The 20,302-nt window shown below is 41.1% G+C and overlaps 2 protein-coding genes across 2 annotated transcripts; one reads left to right on the top strand and one right to left on the bottom strand.

Annotated features, from left to right (window-relative positions):
* Positions 1-224: 224 nt before the first annotated feature.
* mul1 (mitochondrial E3 ubiquitin protein ligase 1) lies at positions 225-3,603 on the bottom strand. Its single transcript, XM_070911002.1, has 5 exons — positions 3,551-3,603; positions 2,347-2,492; positions 2,151-2,238; positions 1,890-2,010; positions 225-1,117 (listed from the first exon to the last, which is right to left on the bottom strand). Exons 2-5 carry the CDS (start codon positions 2,464-2,466, stop codon positions 388-390), a joined length of 1,059 nt encoding a protein of 352 aa, XP_070767103.1. The 5' UTR covers positions 2,467-2,492; positions 3,551-3,603; the 3' UTR covers positions 225-387.
* Positions 3,604-13,625: 10,022 nt separating this feature from the next.
* On the top strand, positions 13,626-14,627 carry fam43b (family with sequence similarity 43 member B). Its single transcript, XM_070911099.1, has one exon. The coding sequence runs from the start codon at positions 13,626-13,628 to the stop codon at positions 14,625-14,627; it is 1,002 nt and encodes a 333-aa protein (XP_070767200.1).
* The last annotated feature ends 5,675 nt before the right edge of the window (positions 14,628-20,302 follow it).

The raw sequence follows: 20,302 nt of genomic DNA, 5'->3' as shown, positions 1-20,302 counted from the left end.
AAACGCGTCTCGAATGTAAGAACACTCTCAGTAAATGCTCTTAACTTCTAAGATTGATCGTTGTCGGGACACAGGGCTGATGTCTGTCAGTGTCTAAGTAAGATGAAATCTCATTTCCTCTAATTTTACAGGTTAAAAAGTTGATTTGAACATTTGATGGTAAATGATTCAGCACAGCTACCTACTATTTATCTATAAGTATAAGTACAATTTCCCCCCCGGGATCAATAAAGTATTTCTGATTCTGATGTATGAGTACAAGTAAAAAAGTGCAACAAAAACCACTGATATCACCACAGCTGAACAGACAGCTTTTGAATGACATATTTCCAGCGTTACCATGACTGTGAAATGCTAAGTAGTATTACACGTTTCTATATTTCCACATTAGCTGTTGTAAAGAGGCACCACCCTGTCTATAGTCGCCCTGCAGATGGGGCACTTCTTTGGCTCTGGCAGGGCATCATAGCACTGGACACAGGCACACACGTGACCACACTCTAGAAACACACAAGACCGTTCCCGGCTCAGGCAGACAGTACAGCTGGTGGGCGACACGCTGCTTTCCTCCATGTTGAGTTCACGCATACGTTTCTTCTGCAGCTCCTTGAACTCCTCCAGCATGCTCCTCTCCTTCTTACTCTGTCGGCGGTGAACGTATCGCTTCCACAGGATGAAGAGAAGCGTGGAACAAGCGGCGACACCGAAGACAACAGTCAGAATCCTCCACAGTCTGACGCTGTTCCCCTGCTTCCTGAGAAGAGACTCGTAGTCCAGCCGGGTGAGGAAGTAACGGAAGCCCTGTTTAGGAGGTTGGAGCTTGATCAGGTTGTTATCCAGGACCAGCTCTCCTACACCTGTGACGCTGTCTCCCAGCCGCAGCATCTCCTCAGTTTCGTGGATGCCCTTGGGTCGCTCCCCGCTGATGAAGTGGCCGATAACGTTGGACAAGGACTGGACTGTGGGGTGGAAGTTCTCGTAGGTGGTCTCCAGGTCCAGCTCTGCAGCGTCTAGTGGACGTATCACCCGGACTGTGGCCGCGATGTCGTCATCATGAGACCCGAGGACAAATGGAACTGTGTTGGTGCGCTGGTGGATGACTTTCTCTGTGTTGTTCCTGGTCACAAATATCACAGTTATTAACGTTTGTTTAGGGTTAACAGTTATTTTCATGATCAATTAATCAATTAGTTGCTTGGTCCATAAAATGTCAGAAAATGTCAAATGTCTTGTTTTGTCTGACCAACGGTCCAAAACCTAAAGATATTCAGTTTGCAATTATGTAAAACCAAGAAAATTTTAATTTTTGGCATTTTTGTTTGACAAATCACTCAATGTATTAAAAGATTATTAAAATAGATGGATTGACCAATCAATTAATCTTTTCAGCTCTATTTTTCTTAGCTGTCACTTTAAATTCCAACTGAAATCCTATTTAATCGTCTCCTTTTGCATTACAAATACTTTCAACATGTTTTTAAATATATTGTTAATATTGAAAAGAATAATAAAGGTCTTTTGTGAAAATATGATTTATACTACTTTTCCTCTCAGTGACTGCAGTGACTAAATGGACCTGAAGTGACATTTGCAGGTACATTTACATGCTGTTTAACGTGCTGCAGCTGAGCAGCTAATTGGCTATCTCGCCTGCAAACTGTGCACTTTTTGTTTGGTGATTGTCTCTTTGGTGGCTCGTTCGACAAGCTGAAGTGCAGGTCAAGACGTCTGTTCATGTCTGTACGTAAGTTAGACAATGGTTCAAAAATGCAATTTTATTTCAGGTGCACACAACAGCACGAAACTCCCAAGAAAGCTTCATCATGCCTTCTGACTGTATACACTTTACTCAGAATAATTTAAGTGTTTCAAGCCACTTACTGACTTACCAGAGATGAGTGGTGCGATTCCACACCATCTTTTCCTCCTTCAGGGTCAGCCTTTCAATCACTCCTTTGCAGTTGTCAACAAACTGGCTGTTCAGAGTTTCCTTCACAGATCTCACAACACCTGCAGAGTACAATAAATAGCACAAAGTGTAAAACTATTGTTAGAATTATTACATTACATGAACGAAGTTAATTAGTATAAGTTAGAATTTAATAGTAAAAGCGCACTCCCCAACACAGTGGGAATGTGGCTCAACACACCTTCTATAACAGCATATGGGACACATCTTCCAGGAGTTTCAGACAGGATGTTTTTCAAATCCTGGTCAATGGAGACTTTCTTGGCTTCCTGTGTAAACAAACATTTCAGATTAACAAATGGAGCATACCAGGGAATAAATTCACACACTGCTGACATTCAGCTGACTAAGACAGAGTGTGCTGAAACGTGGCAGACCTTTAATCTGGCAACTGTCGTAGCTCTGCTCCTGTAAATGGAGTAGAAGAGCGCAGTCAGCGCTGAGCTGGTGGCTAAAACCACGATCTGTGCAGTTGAGGGTTTCCCACTGGAGTCCATCCTGTGATCTGCTGCATTCAGTGCTGCTGTGACAGAGATGATTAAGAACTTCACTTAAAACTGTCAGTCAAATATATGTTTGTTGTTGTTACACAAAACCAAATGGTGGAAAATGTGTTCAAGTTTGAGCTAATTGTACTTTTACTACTGCTACTTTCTACTTGTACTCTAAAGCTGCAGCTAACAATTATTGTCATTATTTCACAGCCCCAGATGACAGCTTCAAATGTCTTGTTGAAGATAAAACTACTCAACACCATGTTAAATAACCTCAGTCTCGATCAGACACTACATTAAAATGCTGCAATAAATAATAATAACAATCATATAATATATGATATAGTACTCTCAAAGTACTTTCGATGCTTAAACTTACACTTTGCTAATATTTCTCTACTTTCACATTGTGATATAACAACTTTAAGTAAAACGTATTAATATTTCTTCCACCACTCCAACAAAACATTTATAACAACACAAACTGACTGTAAATGAGCCCAGGGGCTGTTAGGTTTAACTGAACTTAAGTTAAAGACTAACTGAACTGCCTTGATAGTACTCCAAAGAGACTACAGTTAGTAGACATTGACACAGTCCTGAAATATCGATCATTTTGATGGCTATGGCTTCTTTAATGTCAGCCATGACCTTCCTTCAACGGCACATTGATTGATTGATTGATTACTGGACTCCATTAAGTGACACCATTTGACACTGCGAATTCTCCACTAGCTTAAGTTAACACACGATAACTTAATGCTAACGCTAATTAAATCCCAACCTTGATGATGACATTGCCCTTCTTATATAATACTTTATGTATATCCTTTTGTTTGAAGCCTCTAAAACCCTAAAACGTAGCGTTTGCGAGCAAACTAGCCTATTTCCTACATTTCTTGTAGCGTCACACACTTCCTTAATTGAGCTCACTAGCTAGCTAAATTAGCACTCTGCTAGCTAGCGACGCTTCACCCAAGTTAACGTGATTTAACCACCCGTTTAAAAGATACTGGAGCCGCCATGTTACAAAGCATTGTAATGAGTAATTATAGTGTACGGAGCGCTGTCAAGGGGTTTGTCAAACCTGTGTTTACACTCGTCCCACTGTCAACAGAGCTTTAACAACAGCCGCGGGTCTCCACAGTTCAAAACAAATGTCAGTGAAGCAGCTGAAGCGCAATATTCCTCCCTGCCAGCAGGTGTCGGTGTAGAATCATTTATGGTGAAGAGAAACACTTTGACATTACACAGCAGGAAAAGCACAGATCATAAAATGCTTGATGGCTGAGCTCCACTTTCTGGGCTTACTGGGACACTTGAATAAAACACCTTCATTAATGTTATTAGTAACACCTGTGCTTTTCATCGGCTGTGAAAAGGCCACACTACCAGCGGTGGAAGATATTACTTAAGTGAAAAAAAGCAATAAAACAAGTATAAAAGTAGTCACTATGCAGCCAAAATGGGCTCTGTCTTTGTTACATTATTATATATTATACTATTAGATTATTAGCAGTTTTAATATGCATTTTAATACTGAAGCTTGCTGTAGTCCAGCTAATTCTATTCAATTTACTAAATAACACAATATTACAATATTCACATGGGAAAAAGTTACAATATTACTCAAAAAAAGCCAGCATACATACTACAAAACATGTGCTGTTTATAAAAATAAAAATCAATTGTAAGGGGAACGTGTTATTAATGATAATAGTTACAAGCTAGGCCTGTCACCTCTTTGCTTCTCTGTGCCCAAAATAAATATAATTTGATGATCCAATTATTGTTAATTCACTCATAGGTAACTGCCTTTCATAAAGTAATTAAGTAATAGGTCAAATTTTCATATATCAATAAATGTCATTATCATGTCTAAACAATAAATGTCTCATTCTTACGCATTCGTCTTGTGTCACTGCAGAGGACATAAAGTCAGTGCGATAATGACATTAATACAGATTCCAGACCATAATAATGTGAGGGGGCACCCACAGGCCACCAGGAGGGTACAAAGACTTTCTCGCCCTGAGTTGACCCTCTGATGATGCTTTCTTCACTAGTATTGATGGCAGACTCCAACCTTAAACCATGACTTTGGGTCTACTTATAATTCCCACACACAAACACACACACAGCTACATTTGGATGACAAAAGAAAAACACAGGAGTAGATTGGGTGTTGTCAGACGACACAAGGCAGGAAGTGTGAGTCAGTAGATTTATAACAAGGAGTTCAGTCGAATGAGTAAGCCTTTTGTTTTGATGAACTCATCGCTGACCAGAACCATATTTCAGCAGAATAACTGCCTTTTTATGGATTGCTTCTTTGCACATTCTCATTGCATCATGTGAATGATGTATTTCTTCAGTTCACAACAGGCAAACGTTGTTCTGAACAAAGATGTTCTTTTACTTGAAAATCCATGCAATGAAGTTCAGCATAAGTTCAATCAACCCCCCCACTTTAAATATAATGATGTAATGGTATCACGATGGGGTCTAATCGCCAAAGACTCTTCACATTTCTTATCTTTATATGCATGTGTCAATAAAATATTATGTGGAGAAACTATATGCAACTTCAGTGATTTTGTTATTTTTGATCAATAAATAGATTATAACAGACTACATAGAAAACTGGGGACATCCAGATGATGGGTCATATCGGCTATGTACTTATTTGCTCCATCTGTCAAAAACACCCCACTACAATCCATTAAAAACACTGGTGGAGCACAGCGTTGTGAGCGAATAACCCAAAAGTGAGCCATGGAGCAAATAACCAGCGCCCAGTTTCAGTCAATGATAACTTGCGTCAGAGCAAACAGAGCTGCTCTGGGTTAAAAACAAATAGTGCATCTATATTAGTGGTGTTTTGCAGGTGAACCACACGTCTGAACATCTGCTGTTGTAGTATATGTTTTCTGTCAGGGTAGAATAAGATTATATGTCCGAAGTCATTACTGGTGATTATATATTACACTGTTCTGGCGTCATTTTCAGCCTATATGTTGTTTTAGCCCGCGTAGAGTTAGCATACTTCAGGCTAACATGATGATCAAGATAACATGTGAAAAAACTATAGATTACAGGACGCATCCTGTAGACATGGATGTTCTGCAGAAGTCATCTATTTTGATGAATTTCTGGCCCTTTTTGTAATGCACAAATTGAAAATGTGCATTTAAAAAAAAGGTTGAAAACGTACTTTGAAAGGCACTTTAGAAGGTAAGGTCGCCAAATGTAAAGGAATGGAGTGAAATAATAACTCACAAAGGCAAAGAGGACAAAATGTGATGAATCACAAAAGTGTTTAAGGATAGGAATCAATGGATGATCTGTATCGGCCAATCCAAATCTTGGCGGCCAGTGAAAGCCTTTGTCTGCTGTCTCTGCATTCACTCATCTAAATACAAATCTAAAAACACAGTACATGCTTTGGACCGGCCTCAACAAAAGTTGTTAATATAATATGTTAGATTTGCCCCTGAAATTTAAATGTAAACATTAACTTAATGGCCTCTTCGCTGAACTCCCCTTTAAAAACTTTATTGGTTCAATAATGTAACAGGAACAGCTGCCACATAAAACTCCTCTGGCTGAATCAGTCTGACATAATCAACCTGACGTGAATGATTAGCCTGCGAGAATTTGCGGCTTGCTTCTGACGGGAAAAAAGGTGCAACCTTGTTTTCAACCCCGGCAAAAGAACAGAAAAGTCCTCTGGGCTTGTATTCAGCATTAGTCACCTCGTTTTGTGGACAGTCTACCTTGCAGATCCAGTGCCCCCTCTGCCCACATAAACCTCCCACTTCCTTACTTTCTTTGTGTCTGTCACATAACGACTTCCGATCAAATGCTGGCCTGACACACATTCACGTGGATTTCAGACAGAAATAGCGGCAGCAGATGGAGGCAACAGCTTTATGGGAGGAGTACAAGAGGCGAGAAGAACATCATATGTGCCCTCTTGATGCTGTTGAAGGGATGACAGTTTAAGAATTTGCTGTGACTGGTTCAGATAAACCTGGCACCTTGCCGACCTGTGCAACTTCCAGACAAACCCTGTAGAGGCCAAACACACAACACACCTACATTTCAGGTGTCCGATTTACAGCACAGATGTTGAAATTACATTAAAATACCAGAGTAATTAAGTGCAAAAAATATATAAATAATGAACTAACTTTTGAAGTGTCAGATTTTAATAACGAGCTGCAGGAAGCTGGCACTCAAGTCTCAAAGTTTCAGCACACCCTTAACTTTTATGTCACTCCGACTTGACAAATAGCATTGTGAAGCATATGAATAGGATACAGCATCGATCTTTTCAAGTCTTTTTTAACTTCACTCAGGTGCCTTTCATGGACTCAAACATTTGACATCAAGGATGCGATCAAAAGTTTTTGGGCATTTGGACAAAGACTTCAAATGCAGAGTCTCTTGTGTAAAACCCATTTGGAATAATTGGAAGATTCTTTCTGTTCTCGCACCGAACCTTCCAGCTCTATCCTGGCATACAGTCTGCTTATTCTCCCACTGAAAAGCACATTATTTGGAAAAGTCTCAGTTCCTCGAGATATTGAAATCAGCTGGCACTCTGTGCCTGGAGGATTGCCTCTGACGATTACTCAACAAGAGCGCTGGATGTATTTAAGCTATTTGGCACAGACTCATATTCTGTCTTTCAAAACTTGCAGAACCTGCAACACATGATGAAATGCTAATGATGCTAATGATACTGAATATGGGGATATCAGTAATCTCCAATTATCACAGCGTGAATAAGGGAGGATAGAAAATGCTGTATTTCTATGAAAGTGTGCATTTCATGGAGCTTTGAATTTGAGCATGGATCCAAAATGTGCTTTTAAACTGCAGGGACTGATCCTATAGAGAATCTGAAAGAAATACTTTGACATTTTGAGAAATGAGCTAATTCACTCTCTTGTCAAGAGTTAACAACCAGGCTAGCTGTTTCCCCATGTTTCCAGTCTTTATGCCAAGCTAAGCTAACCGTCTGCTGGCTCCAGCTTGGTATTGAACAGATAAATGTAGTATCAATCTTCTCATCTAACCCTCTTTAAGAAAACAACTAAGCATATTTCTCAAAATATCTAAGTATCCTTTAAAATGCTCTTTACCTGACTACATTCAAAGGTAACACAACAAAATCCGCCTACAGCACCTCAAAACCTCACTAATTAGCATGTTATGTCACATTTTTTGTTTTAAAAACAACAATTTGCTGGAAGTCAGTGTGTCACGTGAAGAACCACAGAGACTCCAGGAAACCACTGGCCTGGCAAAGAAATAGTCCCTGTAAAACCACTAATTGTCGTTTTTACACTTTAGTTTTTGGACAGATTAAATAGATGAGATGTAACGAGTTAATTAGTCCATTTTAGCGATGCGGGTTGGCAGATTTTGTTACCTTTGGACAGAGCTGACAGAGTCTTTGTGCTAAACTAAGCTTCATATTTAACAGTATTTAACACATTTATCATAAAACATAACATCAACAAAGAAGATATAACGCGTTAATAAGTAATCTGGTAGGTGGATTTTGTTACTTTCAGACTGAGCCAGGCTAGCTGTTTCTACCTGTTTCTGTCTTTATGCTAAGTTAAGCAACACGCGAGTGGTAAATCCTCTCGGCAAGAAAGCAAATAAAGGCATTCCCCAAAATGTTGAACTATTCCTTTAAGTGCTGATCAAAAACTGAAGCTATGTAAAATTCAAATGCAAACATGCACTAATTGGCTCTCATTTCTAACTTGTCTTGGCTAATTGGCTCTTATTTTGTCTTTGACCTTACATGTAAACTAATAAATCACTTAATGTAGAGCAGCACTTTCCCTATGGTACAGTACAGGAGTAAATGAGGGGGAGTTGACCCGCGGGTCTCCTGTGACTGAATTGTTCTCCTGATTAAAGGAGGGAAAGAGCCTCCTGTATCTAATGTCCTACACTCTCCCTGTTTATTAAACTATGATTCACTCGAACTGCATTATGTATTCAGGCGAGCCAATGGGAATCTATAGCGTGGGAACGAGATGATATTGATTTCCATCCCTTGAGGCTTATATGTCCTTTTTTTGTAAACAGAGAAATTACTTCAGCTCTAGTGTTCGTGGCATTCCCATATCATTTTTGTGAGACTTGTTTCTTTCTTTTTTTGATTGTGTGTAGGCGTGTTATCTATCGCAGCAGTCTGATGTATGAAGAGAACAGCATCCCTTTCTGTCATCATCCCCTCTCTCTCGTTCTTTACTGTGTGCTGGGCTGCCTCGCTGCCGCCCTCACGTACAGCCATAAATCAGCCATCTACGAGCTGGGACCTTCTCTGCAAGGCCCCTCTCATTGATTACGCCGCGCTCGGTAAGTGTGGCGTGATGAAGAGAGAGCCCAATTCAATTAGGCTGGCTTGCTAGACAGAAATATGTAGCATACGCTGCCCCGGATAAAAGGATGTCTTCAAAGGCAAGGAAAAGAAACTTAAGGGTAAGGAAGGAGAATTTGGGAGGTGAGGGAGGTGTGTCACTCTGATAAAAGTAATTGAATTGCTACGATAACATTCTGCACCCTGGGTTGCCTGCGTGAGGTGATGATGGATGTAAGGAGAGCGAGAGATGAGGGTAGAGTTACAGGAAATGAGGACAACTCCGGAGACAAGGGCTGAGCTGGAGATCAGGTTGCAACCTTTTTCAAATGTGCAAATGTGTTAAGTTTTGTACATTTTTGACGTTCATGGTCCTCAGAGAATAAAGCTTACTGCCTCTGGTGATCCCTTGATTTTTTGAGGTTGACACCTTTGTTTTTTATTGAAATGTCTCCACAACTATTGTGTGTATTGGAATTAAACTTAGGGCAGATATTCATGGTGCCCAGAGGATGAATCTCTATGACTTTGGTGATCCCCTGACTTTTCCTCTAGAGACACCAGGAAGTCAAAGTTTTCACTTATCCAGTAAAATATCTCTAAATGCACTAGATGGACTTTGTATTATGTATTACTTATTCATGGTTCCTAGAAGATGTATCCTAATGACTTTGGTAATCCTCTGAATTCTCATCTAGCGCCATCATCAGGTTATAAATGCAATTTTAGCAAAATACTTCAAACCAATGATATTCCCATCATCCTCAGCTGCACTTTGAGTTTAGAGCTAATTAGCAAATGTTAACATGCTAACATGTTAAACTTTACATGCGAACAAGGTAAACATTAAATCTGCTAAACATCAGCATGTTAGCATTGTCATTACGAGTATGTTAGCAGGCTGACCTTAGCATTTAGCTCCAAGCAGCTCTGTGAACAGTACAGCCTCACAGAGCTTGGCTGTAGACTCTTATTAGTCATAGTTTTTTTACTCCACTCCCCATTTTTTAACAGATGAGTTCATGGTGAAGCTCTGATGCATTTGCTGAGTGTTTTAAATTGACATTAGTTCCAGTGGAAAATGCTAATGAATACAAGCCAGAAATACTTTCCATTAGACTGTTTGATGAGTATCTCTTTAACCGTGCCAAAGGAACTGCTAGTCTTCCAACAAGATGCAACACGTTTATATGTTGATGATAGTAAGTGCATACATAAGGTAGCTTCTAACATTCACCTTGAATGCAGACAGAGTTATTAAAATGTACCACGCTCTCTGAGAGAACAAATTCAGTCCTCACAGTTCAGAGCAGTACACACTTAAATTGACTGCATGCACAGATCAGTGTATTATATTGCTTTTCATCACAGTTAAATCTCTTATGAACAAGTTGTTTCACACTTTCACTTGCAGGAGATAAAGAGACTGGACATGTAACACAGCGGAGAGTCGAGACATTTCTGTAATTTCACTGAACAACCCTCTTATACAGGATGGGAACTCGGATGGCAGATAAGTCAATACCGAAAACACGCGTCCATTTCTGTAAAGGCCACGATTGATTTTTTCAATTTAGCATATCAGGGTCCGCGTTAAGCTCCTGTGGTTAGAGATGAGCTATCTCGCAGCACAGAGGTGATTTATGGGACTACAGCTGTTTGTATAAAGCCTCAATCTCACTGTCTTTGGAGGCTCAAGAACATACTGTACCAGCTCAACCTGGATCAGATCCTGGTCCCACTCTTTTTATTCACTAAACATCAACAACTAGTCTGAGAGCAAAAGTCTCTTAATCATCTCTACAGGGTAGTGTCTCCTTTATGGCAACTGCCTAGACTATTCCCAAACCATTAAATCAGTTTTTACCATTTCCTAACAGTCTCAAGTTTGGCCTCATACCCTCTGGCGATGCGTGTGGTTTACAAAGAAGCTCTTTTCAGCGCGCCTCCCTATTATTCCCTGAGAATAACAGGGGTTTTAAAGAGAAGTGAATAGATAAGAACAGAAAAGAAAGTTAGTAGAAGAGTCAGTTCTGCACTAAAATCTGCTCTCTCCTTTAAATAATTGGTATAAATCACATTTACATATGAGGCAGTGCCTCTAAAACAATTCAATTTATTCTTCTATTCATGGTTTTGTTCAATTCACAGCACACACCAGTGGTAGAATAAGAGACATTTATTTCCAGTGTTGCCACAGTAACTAACCTCTCCGCAGAGAACTTCATCCACCATCTACACATGACAGTGCAGTCCAAGCTGCCTGGCGCAGCTCGGTGGCAGACACAGATGATATTTGTTTTGATTCACTGCACCAGAATCCTCCATTTAGAGAGCAGTCGCCCTTTTTCTACCCTCGTTATACAGTTGGAGCGGTCACACAGATGTTTGGACACACAGCATTAATGTAAGACAGATGTTCCCATGTTCCCAGACCCATGTTCTTTAACTCATTGCACTGAATGTCAACCCATTCTCCTAGAACTAATTTGCAACTGCAGATATGTTTTTAGGGAAACATAATGCCATATGGATTTTTTTTTATCAGCATAATAAAGAAACATTTTTAATGAATGTATCTGCAAAGTCACAAAATGTTGATACTGAATGTTTCTGCAAAACCTTAACGCACAACGTATTTTATTTAGTTTCCTACATTATCTTTACTTGATGATTCAACTTTTTAATGGTTATGTTTCGCAGCTCTGTGAGGCTGTACTGAGCTAAAAGCTAACATTAGCATGCTAACATGCTGACGTTAAGCAGATTTTTACCATGTTCACCATCTTAGTTTACTGTGTGAGCATGCTAACATTTGCTAATTAGCACTAAACACAAAGTACAGCTGAGGCTTCTGGGAATATCAGAGATCTGCTCATAAACCAAAATATTGAATTTGTGATTAATAATATAATAATAAATTAATAATTTGGAATAAGATTATTAAAAATATTGAATTGAATGAAAAATTGCCAATCACCAAAGTCATTCAGATACATTGTCTAGGAAACTCTCTACTACATATTGTAGTAGACCCAGCAAATGTGATATTTCACAGGATAAGTGAAAGCTTTGACCTGCTGGTGGCTCTATCAGAAAACAAAATCTCTCGGTAATCTATCCAAAAGTTGTTGAGATATATCAGTCTGGATGAGACAGGATGTCTTTACTTTATTAACATTTAACTGAAACTATCTTTTTGTCATAAACCTGGGTCTGTGGCGTCAAAGTCCTGCTCTTTGTCCGCCCACCATCCACAAGGTAGCATTTCCTGTACTGGAAAAAAACCCATTCTCGGTGAACATAATCCAGGCAGCTGTTCCGTTTACTTCAAAATGTAATTGACAAAACAAATGAGTATGAACACAATTTGTAGGCGAGAGGGTTGAGAGTTTATACATTCTTTTGCTTCATTGCTTCTTTTCAAGAACTGACATGCAATTAGAAACAAATTGTACGGTGTAGAATATAAATTACATTTTCAGTAACAAATATTCTGGGACTCCTTATTTCAAATGCATAATTTATAGTTTCATCCACTGAATGTTTAGATGGAAGTTCTTACAAACTATTTTTAATTCCTTTCTTTTCATTTCCTGCTTAATTATTTACTAATATCACTCTAATGGAAGTTTTAAATCCAATCCATAATTGACCATACATTATATATATATTTAAGGTACTTCTTTCACCCACATATTTGTACAGTCTGTCTGTTGTGTGTTTCTCAAAATTGCTGATGTAAACAAAGAAAACTAACCTACAGCATTAGAGGACAGTACACATTTAAATTTAGTTGTTATTCAATGTTGCTGAATTGCAGCCTCAGGCGGGGCTCTGTTGGCTGTTCCTAAAAACTAAAGGTGACCAGGCTTTTGCAGTCATGGCCACATTAAAAAAGCTTTTTATTAATGCTAGCACACAGTTTTATTTCTGTTTTTATTGTTGTTGTTATCTTTTATTATGGTTTGGTATTTTATTCCATCTTTTTTTTTTGTATTTTCATTGTCTGATTATTTGCCTCATTAGAGTGCTGAAATGTTTCAAGCTTTCTTTTGAAGAGTGCTGTATAAATAAAGTTTATTATTCTTATTTTTAATGTTAATCCATGTATTAAAATACTGATTTGAGAGTAATACCAAGTTGTGATTTTGTGGTTTGGATCCATACCTCTTTTATCCTCATGCTAACAATGCTAACAAGATCATTCTGTTGACAGACTCATCTAAACATCACGCTAAACATGAAGTATTAATTAAAATCTATGGACCCGACTGACTTTTTACTCCAGAATTCACATAAGTTCACGTAAGTCCCCTGAGAGGGAATGACTGGGCGATGTACCCACTTCCTTGTGTTTACAAGAAACAAGAATGCAGTGATACCTCAGTGCAAAGCTGGACGGATAAATAATGCTTTGGTAGGGAGCCATTTGGAAGCAAAACAACGAAGCAGGGAGGGGGTTGAGGGTGCCTGAGCGCCGGGCTAAGGCTCCTGCACTGATCAGCGCTGCGTGATGCAGACAACAGAGGAGAAAGAGGAGGAGGAGGAGAGGAAGGAGGAGCGAGCGGGGGCACAGACTGGCTGAGGCTCGCAGCTCTCAGTCTCTCCTCTGAGCTTCGTGAAGCAGCTTCGCTCTTGCTTTTCCTCTCTCCCTCACGCACACACACACACACTCACACACACACACACCGGCTCTCCTACTCTTTTGCCTGAGCTGATAAGAGCAAACGCGGCGGTCGAGGGGCTCACTCGCTCCAACTCCTCCCGCACCATGCTGCCCTGGAAAAGGAATAAGTTTGTGCTGGTGGAGGATGAGGCGAAGAGTAAACCCAAGAGCCTGGGGACCGGGCTGACCTACCACTCCATCCTCTCCTCTCTACTGCGCTCATGTCCCGACTTGCTGCCCGACTGCCCCTTCGACTGGGTGGGCAGCATCTTCCATACCAAACGCCAAAAGGTGCAACTGAACAAAGAGGAGCCTGTTTACAACGTGCGCTACCTGGGCAGTGTGGTCACCATCACGGCAAAGGGAGACGGCTGCACCCAGGAGGCGGTGGCCAAGATCTGGGCGAGGAGCAACTACGGGGAGCAGAGTGTCAAGATGAGGTTAACGGTGGGACCCCAAGGCATCCGGATGAGTGCTGACAAATCTGGGAAAAAGAAACCCATCCATCTTTACTCTCTGAACAGAATCACCTACTGCAACGCTGACCCGTGCCGGCCCAAGATCCTGGCTTGGATCTACAGGCACCAGGTCAAGAACATGGCCGTGGTGCTCCGGTGTCACGCTGTCCTGGTTAGCAAGTCAGAAAAGGCCCAGGCCATCGCCCACAGCCTCTACCAGAACGCCACCTCCGCCTTCAGCGAGTTCAAACGGCTGAAGCGTCAGAGTGATTTCCGGCACTGCCAGCAGCAGCTGCTGGGTGAGGAGGCGGTGCCCCTGATGCCACTGAGGAGGCTGCTGAACGGGCAGTGCCACTACAGACCGCCTGCTGACAACCCTGGGACCGCCACCCGCCTGTGCTCCATCACAGAGGAAGAAGAGGAGGAGGATGACGAGGACAGCGAAGACGAGAGGCAGGAGGTAGAGGAGCCAGAGGAGGATGCAGAGGAGCAGCAGGAGAAACAGAAGGTTTTAACAACAAACACAGACCCAACTCAGTTATTATCAGAGTTGGACATTGGAGATATTGCCAGACTGGAGCAGTGCCAAATCAACTTTGTCAGTGACAGCAACAACAACACGTTTACATTTATAACCTCTCTGGTGTGACGGTGTAAAGAATGCGATTCTGCAACACTATAGTAACACATTCCTCTCTCTGCCCTTCACTGGTACCCCACTCAGGCTCCCTCCTGCCCCCCCACCCCCGTCCACGCGATGTGAAGTGTTTACCAGAAACTTCTCCTACTGCCGGGTGGTGGAGAAAAAGGGCAGAAGATCGTCCTGTGGGATTAATTTCTATCCTGTCCAGGTGGCTCGGATGCTGGTTTTGACTGTAGCAGTTTGGGAAACTGCGTGTTTACAAAGAGGGCTGGTGATGCACAGACCAACGATAGCACAATGACGAACGAGGACAATGGTTTCAGAAAACACGAGAGCGCTGAGATCACTGACACAGGGGGGGGGGGGGTCACATACTGATCGCAGCACCGAGCAGGATGTGTTTATTAGTCCTCTGTCTCGTGTTTTTTTGTGAGTATAATTAACGCCGTGTTTGCCAGCAGGGACACTTTTTCGGATCGACTTGTAATATTTTTTCAGGGAGGTTCTTTGTAAATTTGTGTAATTTTTCTAACATGACAATCCTCACTGAAATTGTTCACAGACTGACCCTTCTGAGCGCTCACAATCCCAAGAAGTTTATTACGGTTTTACTAATGACACAGCCGACTAATGAAAAAGGCTATAATTTAGGAAGCAAGCCATTGAGTCGACATGTTTATTGCTGTCATTTGTTACCACCTTATCATTTATGCATGACATGTCAGCAGTAACCTTTTCGTGCTGAGCTTTTGTCTTTTTTCATGTGACATCTTTGATCCATCTTTTAAAATGAACACTGTGATAAATGTGTGACCAGGGACGAAATACACAACTGTTCATGCAGCAAAGTCTAATTTATGTAATTCATATATATATATATATATATATATATATATATATATATGTATATCTGTGTCACCTGGTCAACAAAAACAGATCTCAACTTGCCATTTCTAGCCAAGTTTTGTTAATGCAGTTTTTCCACATGAGCCCTCGCAAAAATGCAGATGGACCCTTACAATCTAACACACTGTTTTGAATATGACTATTCATAATTTCCCTGTTGATAATATCTGTGCTACCATCTAAAGATGCATTGTGATTATTATGAGATGAAGCTATTTATTTTCCAAATATCATGAATAAAAATTACCCTCACTTGGGCTTCCTTCTTGAATCTCGGAGGGAGGGTATTTCTAGATGTTTTCAAAGAGATTATTCAAATGAATCCAACAACTTTGCATTCCACTAGTGTGCATTTGCATTTTCATGATGTGAAAATGTGTGTAACCTACACTTCAAAGACAAAAAAACACAACATATTTACACAAGCATAATCTGCTTCCTGAGCTATAAAACTGTAAAAAAAAAGACACACAACGTCAAATGTATGCCAGTAAGTCCCATCAGATGTTAATGCAGTTTGATAAACATCTGCAGGCCTTGTATTGGCTTCTCAGCCTTTTACTCTGAGGGGAGCAGTTAATCAGCGGATTGAATTGTTCAGGAAATGAACATAAAGCACCTGCCTCGGCAGGACGGCTGTCAGGCTCTGACGGTAGCGAGTGATCCAAAACGGGGACCTGGAAGTTGACTCACCCATCAACCATTTTACTGCAAACATCAGCCATTTTAGTGATGACGGAGTCTTTAAAAGGTTTTACTGGAATCACACAAACATCAACAATGAAACATGTATAACTGGAACATGTTATGTGCAGTCGGGCAGATTTTGTCTTTCAACAACGAATAATGTTTTTTTTTTATATTCCATATCATATCATCACAATATAACATTGCAGTGCAATAAATATTTCACTGCTCTGTGAAATTATTGATGGTAAAGCTGTTCATAAATTCCGTTTAATTGTCTTACATAACAACATCAAAAGCTGTTTGATTTGACAGAGGAGAGTCCTCATTAAGAAGTGTGCTTTTGAAGAGGAATAGGTGCTGCCGCTCTGTTGATGGAAACAGAGTCATTAGAAGTTGGTTTGAATTACTGAGATGGATTGTTCTGAAGGTATACTTTCAGCTGGAACCTTCAAGATCAATATTTTTCTTTTCCTCGAAGAAAAAAACACCTTTGAAAAAGAGCAGGTCAGAGGATAGATAATAATTCCCGTGCCCTTCCCGCAAATCCACTCATAGCAAGGATAACAGCAGAATCTGAATACTAAGAGAAGCTGTTTTTATTGCTTTATTATATTTTCCCTGCATTTTAATCCCCAGCCAGTTTGACGGGCTGCTGTTCGGCATAGATAAACAGTCATATACACACATACGGTGCACAGTGTGATAAAGTCAGACTGTTTGCTCACTGACATTCATGCAGAAATGCATTGTGTCTGCCACTGCTATGTTAACATGAAGTGGTTAGCGGAGGCACCACAGTGCTTTTATGTAAACATAATTCTTGTCAAGGCAAGCAGAAGAGAGGGAGCAGATGGCAGCAGCAAGGTGCACGCTGGGCTTTATCACAGTCATCTTCCAGAATAACAAGGGCTCAAGCCCAGATCCAAAGCTTGTTGTGTTTTGTCACAGAGGAAGCTCCTAAACAACACGAAACCTCATCAAACATGGCAGACACTGGCCTGTCAAGTGCCACATATTACCGTGGTGTGCCATTTTGCAGCAGGGTGTCTTTGGAGACCCAAAAAGCTGCTTTTGCCTGCACACAGCTGTTCAAAGGTTTCGTCATCCCCACGCAGCGTCTGTGAGGCAAACACAGGACAGAGATGAGTGACAGCACCGCTCGCCTCCATCACGACGAGGAGGAGCACAGGAACAAAACGTTGCGTACCAGAGCAGCTGGCAGCAGGTGGCAGTCCGTTTTGTTCCAGTGAGAATTGTACAAAAAAAAAAGAAGTGTTAAGCAGCTTTTGTGTGAAGATGGCAGAGAGGAAGAACAGTCCGTGCAGAGGAAGGAAGGACACTGTGGATCAATGAGGCTCTGCTCAGTAACAGAGAGAACAGTAATGAGACCTTGTAAAAGAAAGTGTGTGTGTTTTAGAGTTTATGCTGCTGACTGTACAGAAATCTTATTCCACATATTTACTACGAAGCGTTTTCTGACCTGATGCTCCCGTCAGCAGGTTTAAAATAAGTACTTAGTTAAGTTTAGAGAAAAAACGTAGTTTGTTGACCAACCAGTCTTCACCCTTTCTCCAAAACATACTTTTTGAAAACACTTCCGATGAAGTGTAAATTTTCACATTTGTGTCGCAAGTCCAAGTTTTCTAGTGCGGCGTCTTCATTGCTTCATTATTCTGCACCTAACCACAAAGGGATCATTACTTCCCCCTGAAAACACCCCCTGGTACCTCAGGTGTACCGGTACTCTCTGTGAGAACCGCAGTTGTACTGGATGTTCTTCTCCTCAAAGGCCACACGGGGCAACAATGAGCCCATTCCACGTTCAAACACAAAGTTCAACAAACGAAGGGGAGATTTATGCTTCTCAGAAGTGTTTTCGCAAGAGAAAAGACTTCAAAGAAGAAAACGAACTGGTTTGTTTTTGCAAATGCACATCTGGTTAACTATAACCTATATAATACCTTCACCTGACGCTTAGAGGGCTTTGTCACTTGAACGTAAACATTTTGGGGAACTTGTTGAAATGACCGATGCTGCGGTTCTTCTTGGGAGGATTATTTGACGCTGCGGCCATTCTACAGTCGAAGGAGAAAACTTGTGTGAAGAGTTACGAGTTCAAATGATCAGACTATCAAAGCTAACAAGCATCGTTTTCCATCTCATGCATATCTTACAGCATATTCTGAGAAAAGAGTTGCACACCTGGCAATTTGCAAATGAGATGCCCGGCGTTTTGCCGCTCAGCAACACTCAAATCACTCTGTGACAGGATTCTCTCTCTCTGTTGGTACAAACAACAAAACTGCACTCTAACTGTAAGATGCACATTCATGATTTTTTTTTTCTGGCTTGACTGAAATACTTTGCTTTGAATATTGTATGATACAGCTTCTCCACGTAGTCTTAAAGTGAGTGAGAACTCATTAGACCAAGTTGTCAAATAATCTCCTGGGGCCACAACTGTTCCAGTTGAGTGTGAGATGCAGTCCAGACCTCTGCCAAAAAAAAACAAAAAAACCTTCAGTGCCAGTGAGCACAACTATACAGCTAACTAATTCATGAGAATCAGAGATTAGTTACTGCCATGAAACATTTATGGTTTTATCCCATAAAAACATAATAAGTACCGCCAAAATTGTCGGGGAAGAAGTCTGAGATGAAGAATCATGCCTCAGGAAATGCATGCGTGCATTTTGTTTAATGAATTCAGAAAAGTGAATAATATCTCCGTTGTCTCTTTTCTCCCTGGAACACTGCATGCTTCTTTTTTTTTTTGCAGCAAAGGCTGTAGATGAATCTATGGTGGTGAAACGACTGAATCCTACAGTCTTACACGGTGTTTCAGTCAGCTGCTCATCCCTGCTCTCCTCATTGCTGCCAAGTTTATTGAAAACGAGCCACAGAAGACATTCGCTGCCCTTTCCACCACTATTCCACTATTAAAGCTGTTCAAATTACCCTTTGCAAAATTGGAAAAGGGTTCTTTAAAGATTTTTGGTAATAATGTTACATAAATGAGAGCAGATCCTTTTTATAAAACCTGCATGAGGAAATTTAATAACCTGATGTCTTTCTACCACGGGCTACAGAACGGGAGGATTGCAGGAAGGGTGCACGTCACCAGCTAGCCATAACAGACTAATTATGACATCAATAACCTTGAAGCACAGTTCAGTGTTTCCATAGTGTTCTTTTATGGCACACAATTGGAGACGGTGCTGCTTATATCCTTGTCAGGTCTGTTTAAATTGTTCTGTGTTCGTTGTGCTCGTGCGTCAGATGCTTCGCTGACTGTGATGTGGTTTCACGCTGCATCAACCTTATCCGACACCTGTGATGGACGCTGACTGATGTCATTAGATAATGACATTTAGTCCTGGTAGATGTGTCTACCCCCCAGCCCCCCCCCCCCCCTGTTCAGACAGATTCCCATCCGGCCTGATTCAGGTCGGGCCAATCACACGTTTATCTAGCATGAGGCGGGTTTAAGTGAACAACCAAGATGGCTGCCGCTGATGTGATACATTCTGAATCCGCTATCGCCTCAGTGTTAAACAAACTGGACGTTATGTACAAATGGTAGTTTCTAAATCATGTCATGCCAAACGTCTGTGTACTATGTTGAACTAGAAGCCATATGAATTGGATGTTGGAACTAGCTACCGAGCCTAGCAGCCTAACCGCTACCTCACACGCTCTGCTGGTTGTTGCGTCCAGAGGCATTTGGTCTTCGCCCGTTGATGACATCCCTTGGAAATCAAAGAATTTCCAGACTCTTTTGCATTTGTGAAATGGTCTGGTGATACCAGGCTAACTGACATCAACAGCTGGTAGTTGGATGAGAAGTTCAATAGGTGGCAAAGGCAGAGTAAGGGAAAGGAGATTCATGCGAGCGGGCAGGCTTACAGAAGGCAACTCACAGTCAGTCCAAGGTCAGGTAAACAAAACTAAGAGGGCAAAAAGTAGGCTGGCAGGAAGACATGTCTGGACCGCTCGGCACAAAGACCATCTGGCAGAAGTGGGCAGGTATACGCTGCATACTAACGGCCTGATTAGGGGAATGAGGGGCAGGTGTGCTGGCAGAG

The sequence above is a fragment of the Enoplosus armatus genome, chromosome 8 (assembly GCF_043641665.1).
Source record: "Enoplosus armatus isolate fEnoArm2 chromosome 8, fEnoArm2.hap1, whole genome shotgun sequence".
Taxonomy (NCBI): Eukaryota; Metazoa; Chordata; class Actinopteri; order Centrarchiformes; family Enoplosidae; genus Enoplosus; species Enoplosus armatus.
The sequence above is the reverse complement of the archived record's forward strand: the minus strand, read 5'-3'. Positions and strand labels throughout refer to the sequence as shown.

Coding starts and splice junctions, on each gene's coding strand:
- mul1 (XM_070911002.1), bottom strand. CDS start 2,466: ATGGACTCCAGTGGGAAACCCTCAACTGCACAGATCGTGGTTTTAGCC. Junction 2,011..2,150: donor CCCATATGCTGTTATAGAAG/GTGTGTTGAGCC, acceptor TGTACTCTGCAG/GTGTTGTGAGATCTGTGAAG. Junction 1,118..1,889: donor AATCGCACCACTCATCTCTG/GTAAGTCAGTAA, acceptor ATTTGTGACCAG/GAACAACACAGAGAAAGTCA.
- fam43b (XM_070911099.1), top strand. CDS start 13,626: ATGCTGCCCTGGAAAAGGAATAAGTTTGTGCTGGTGGAGGATGAGGCG.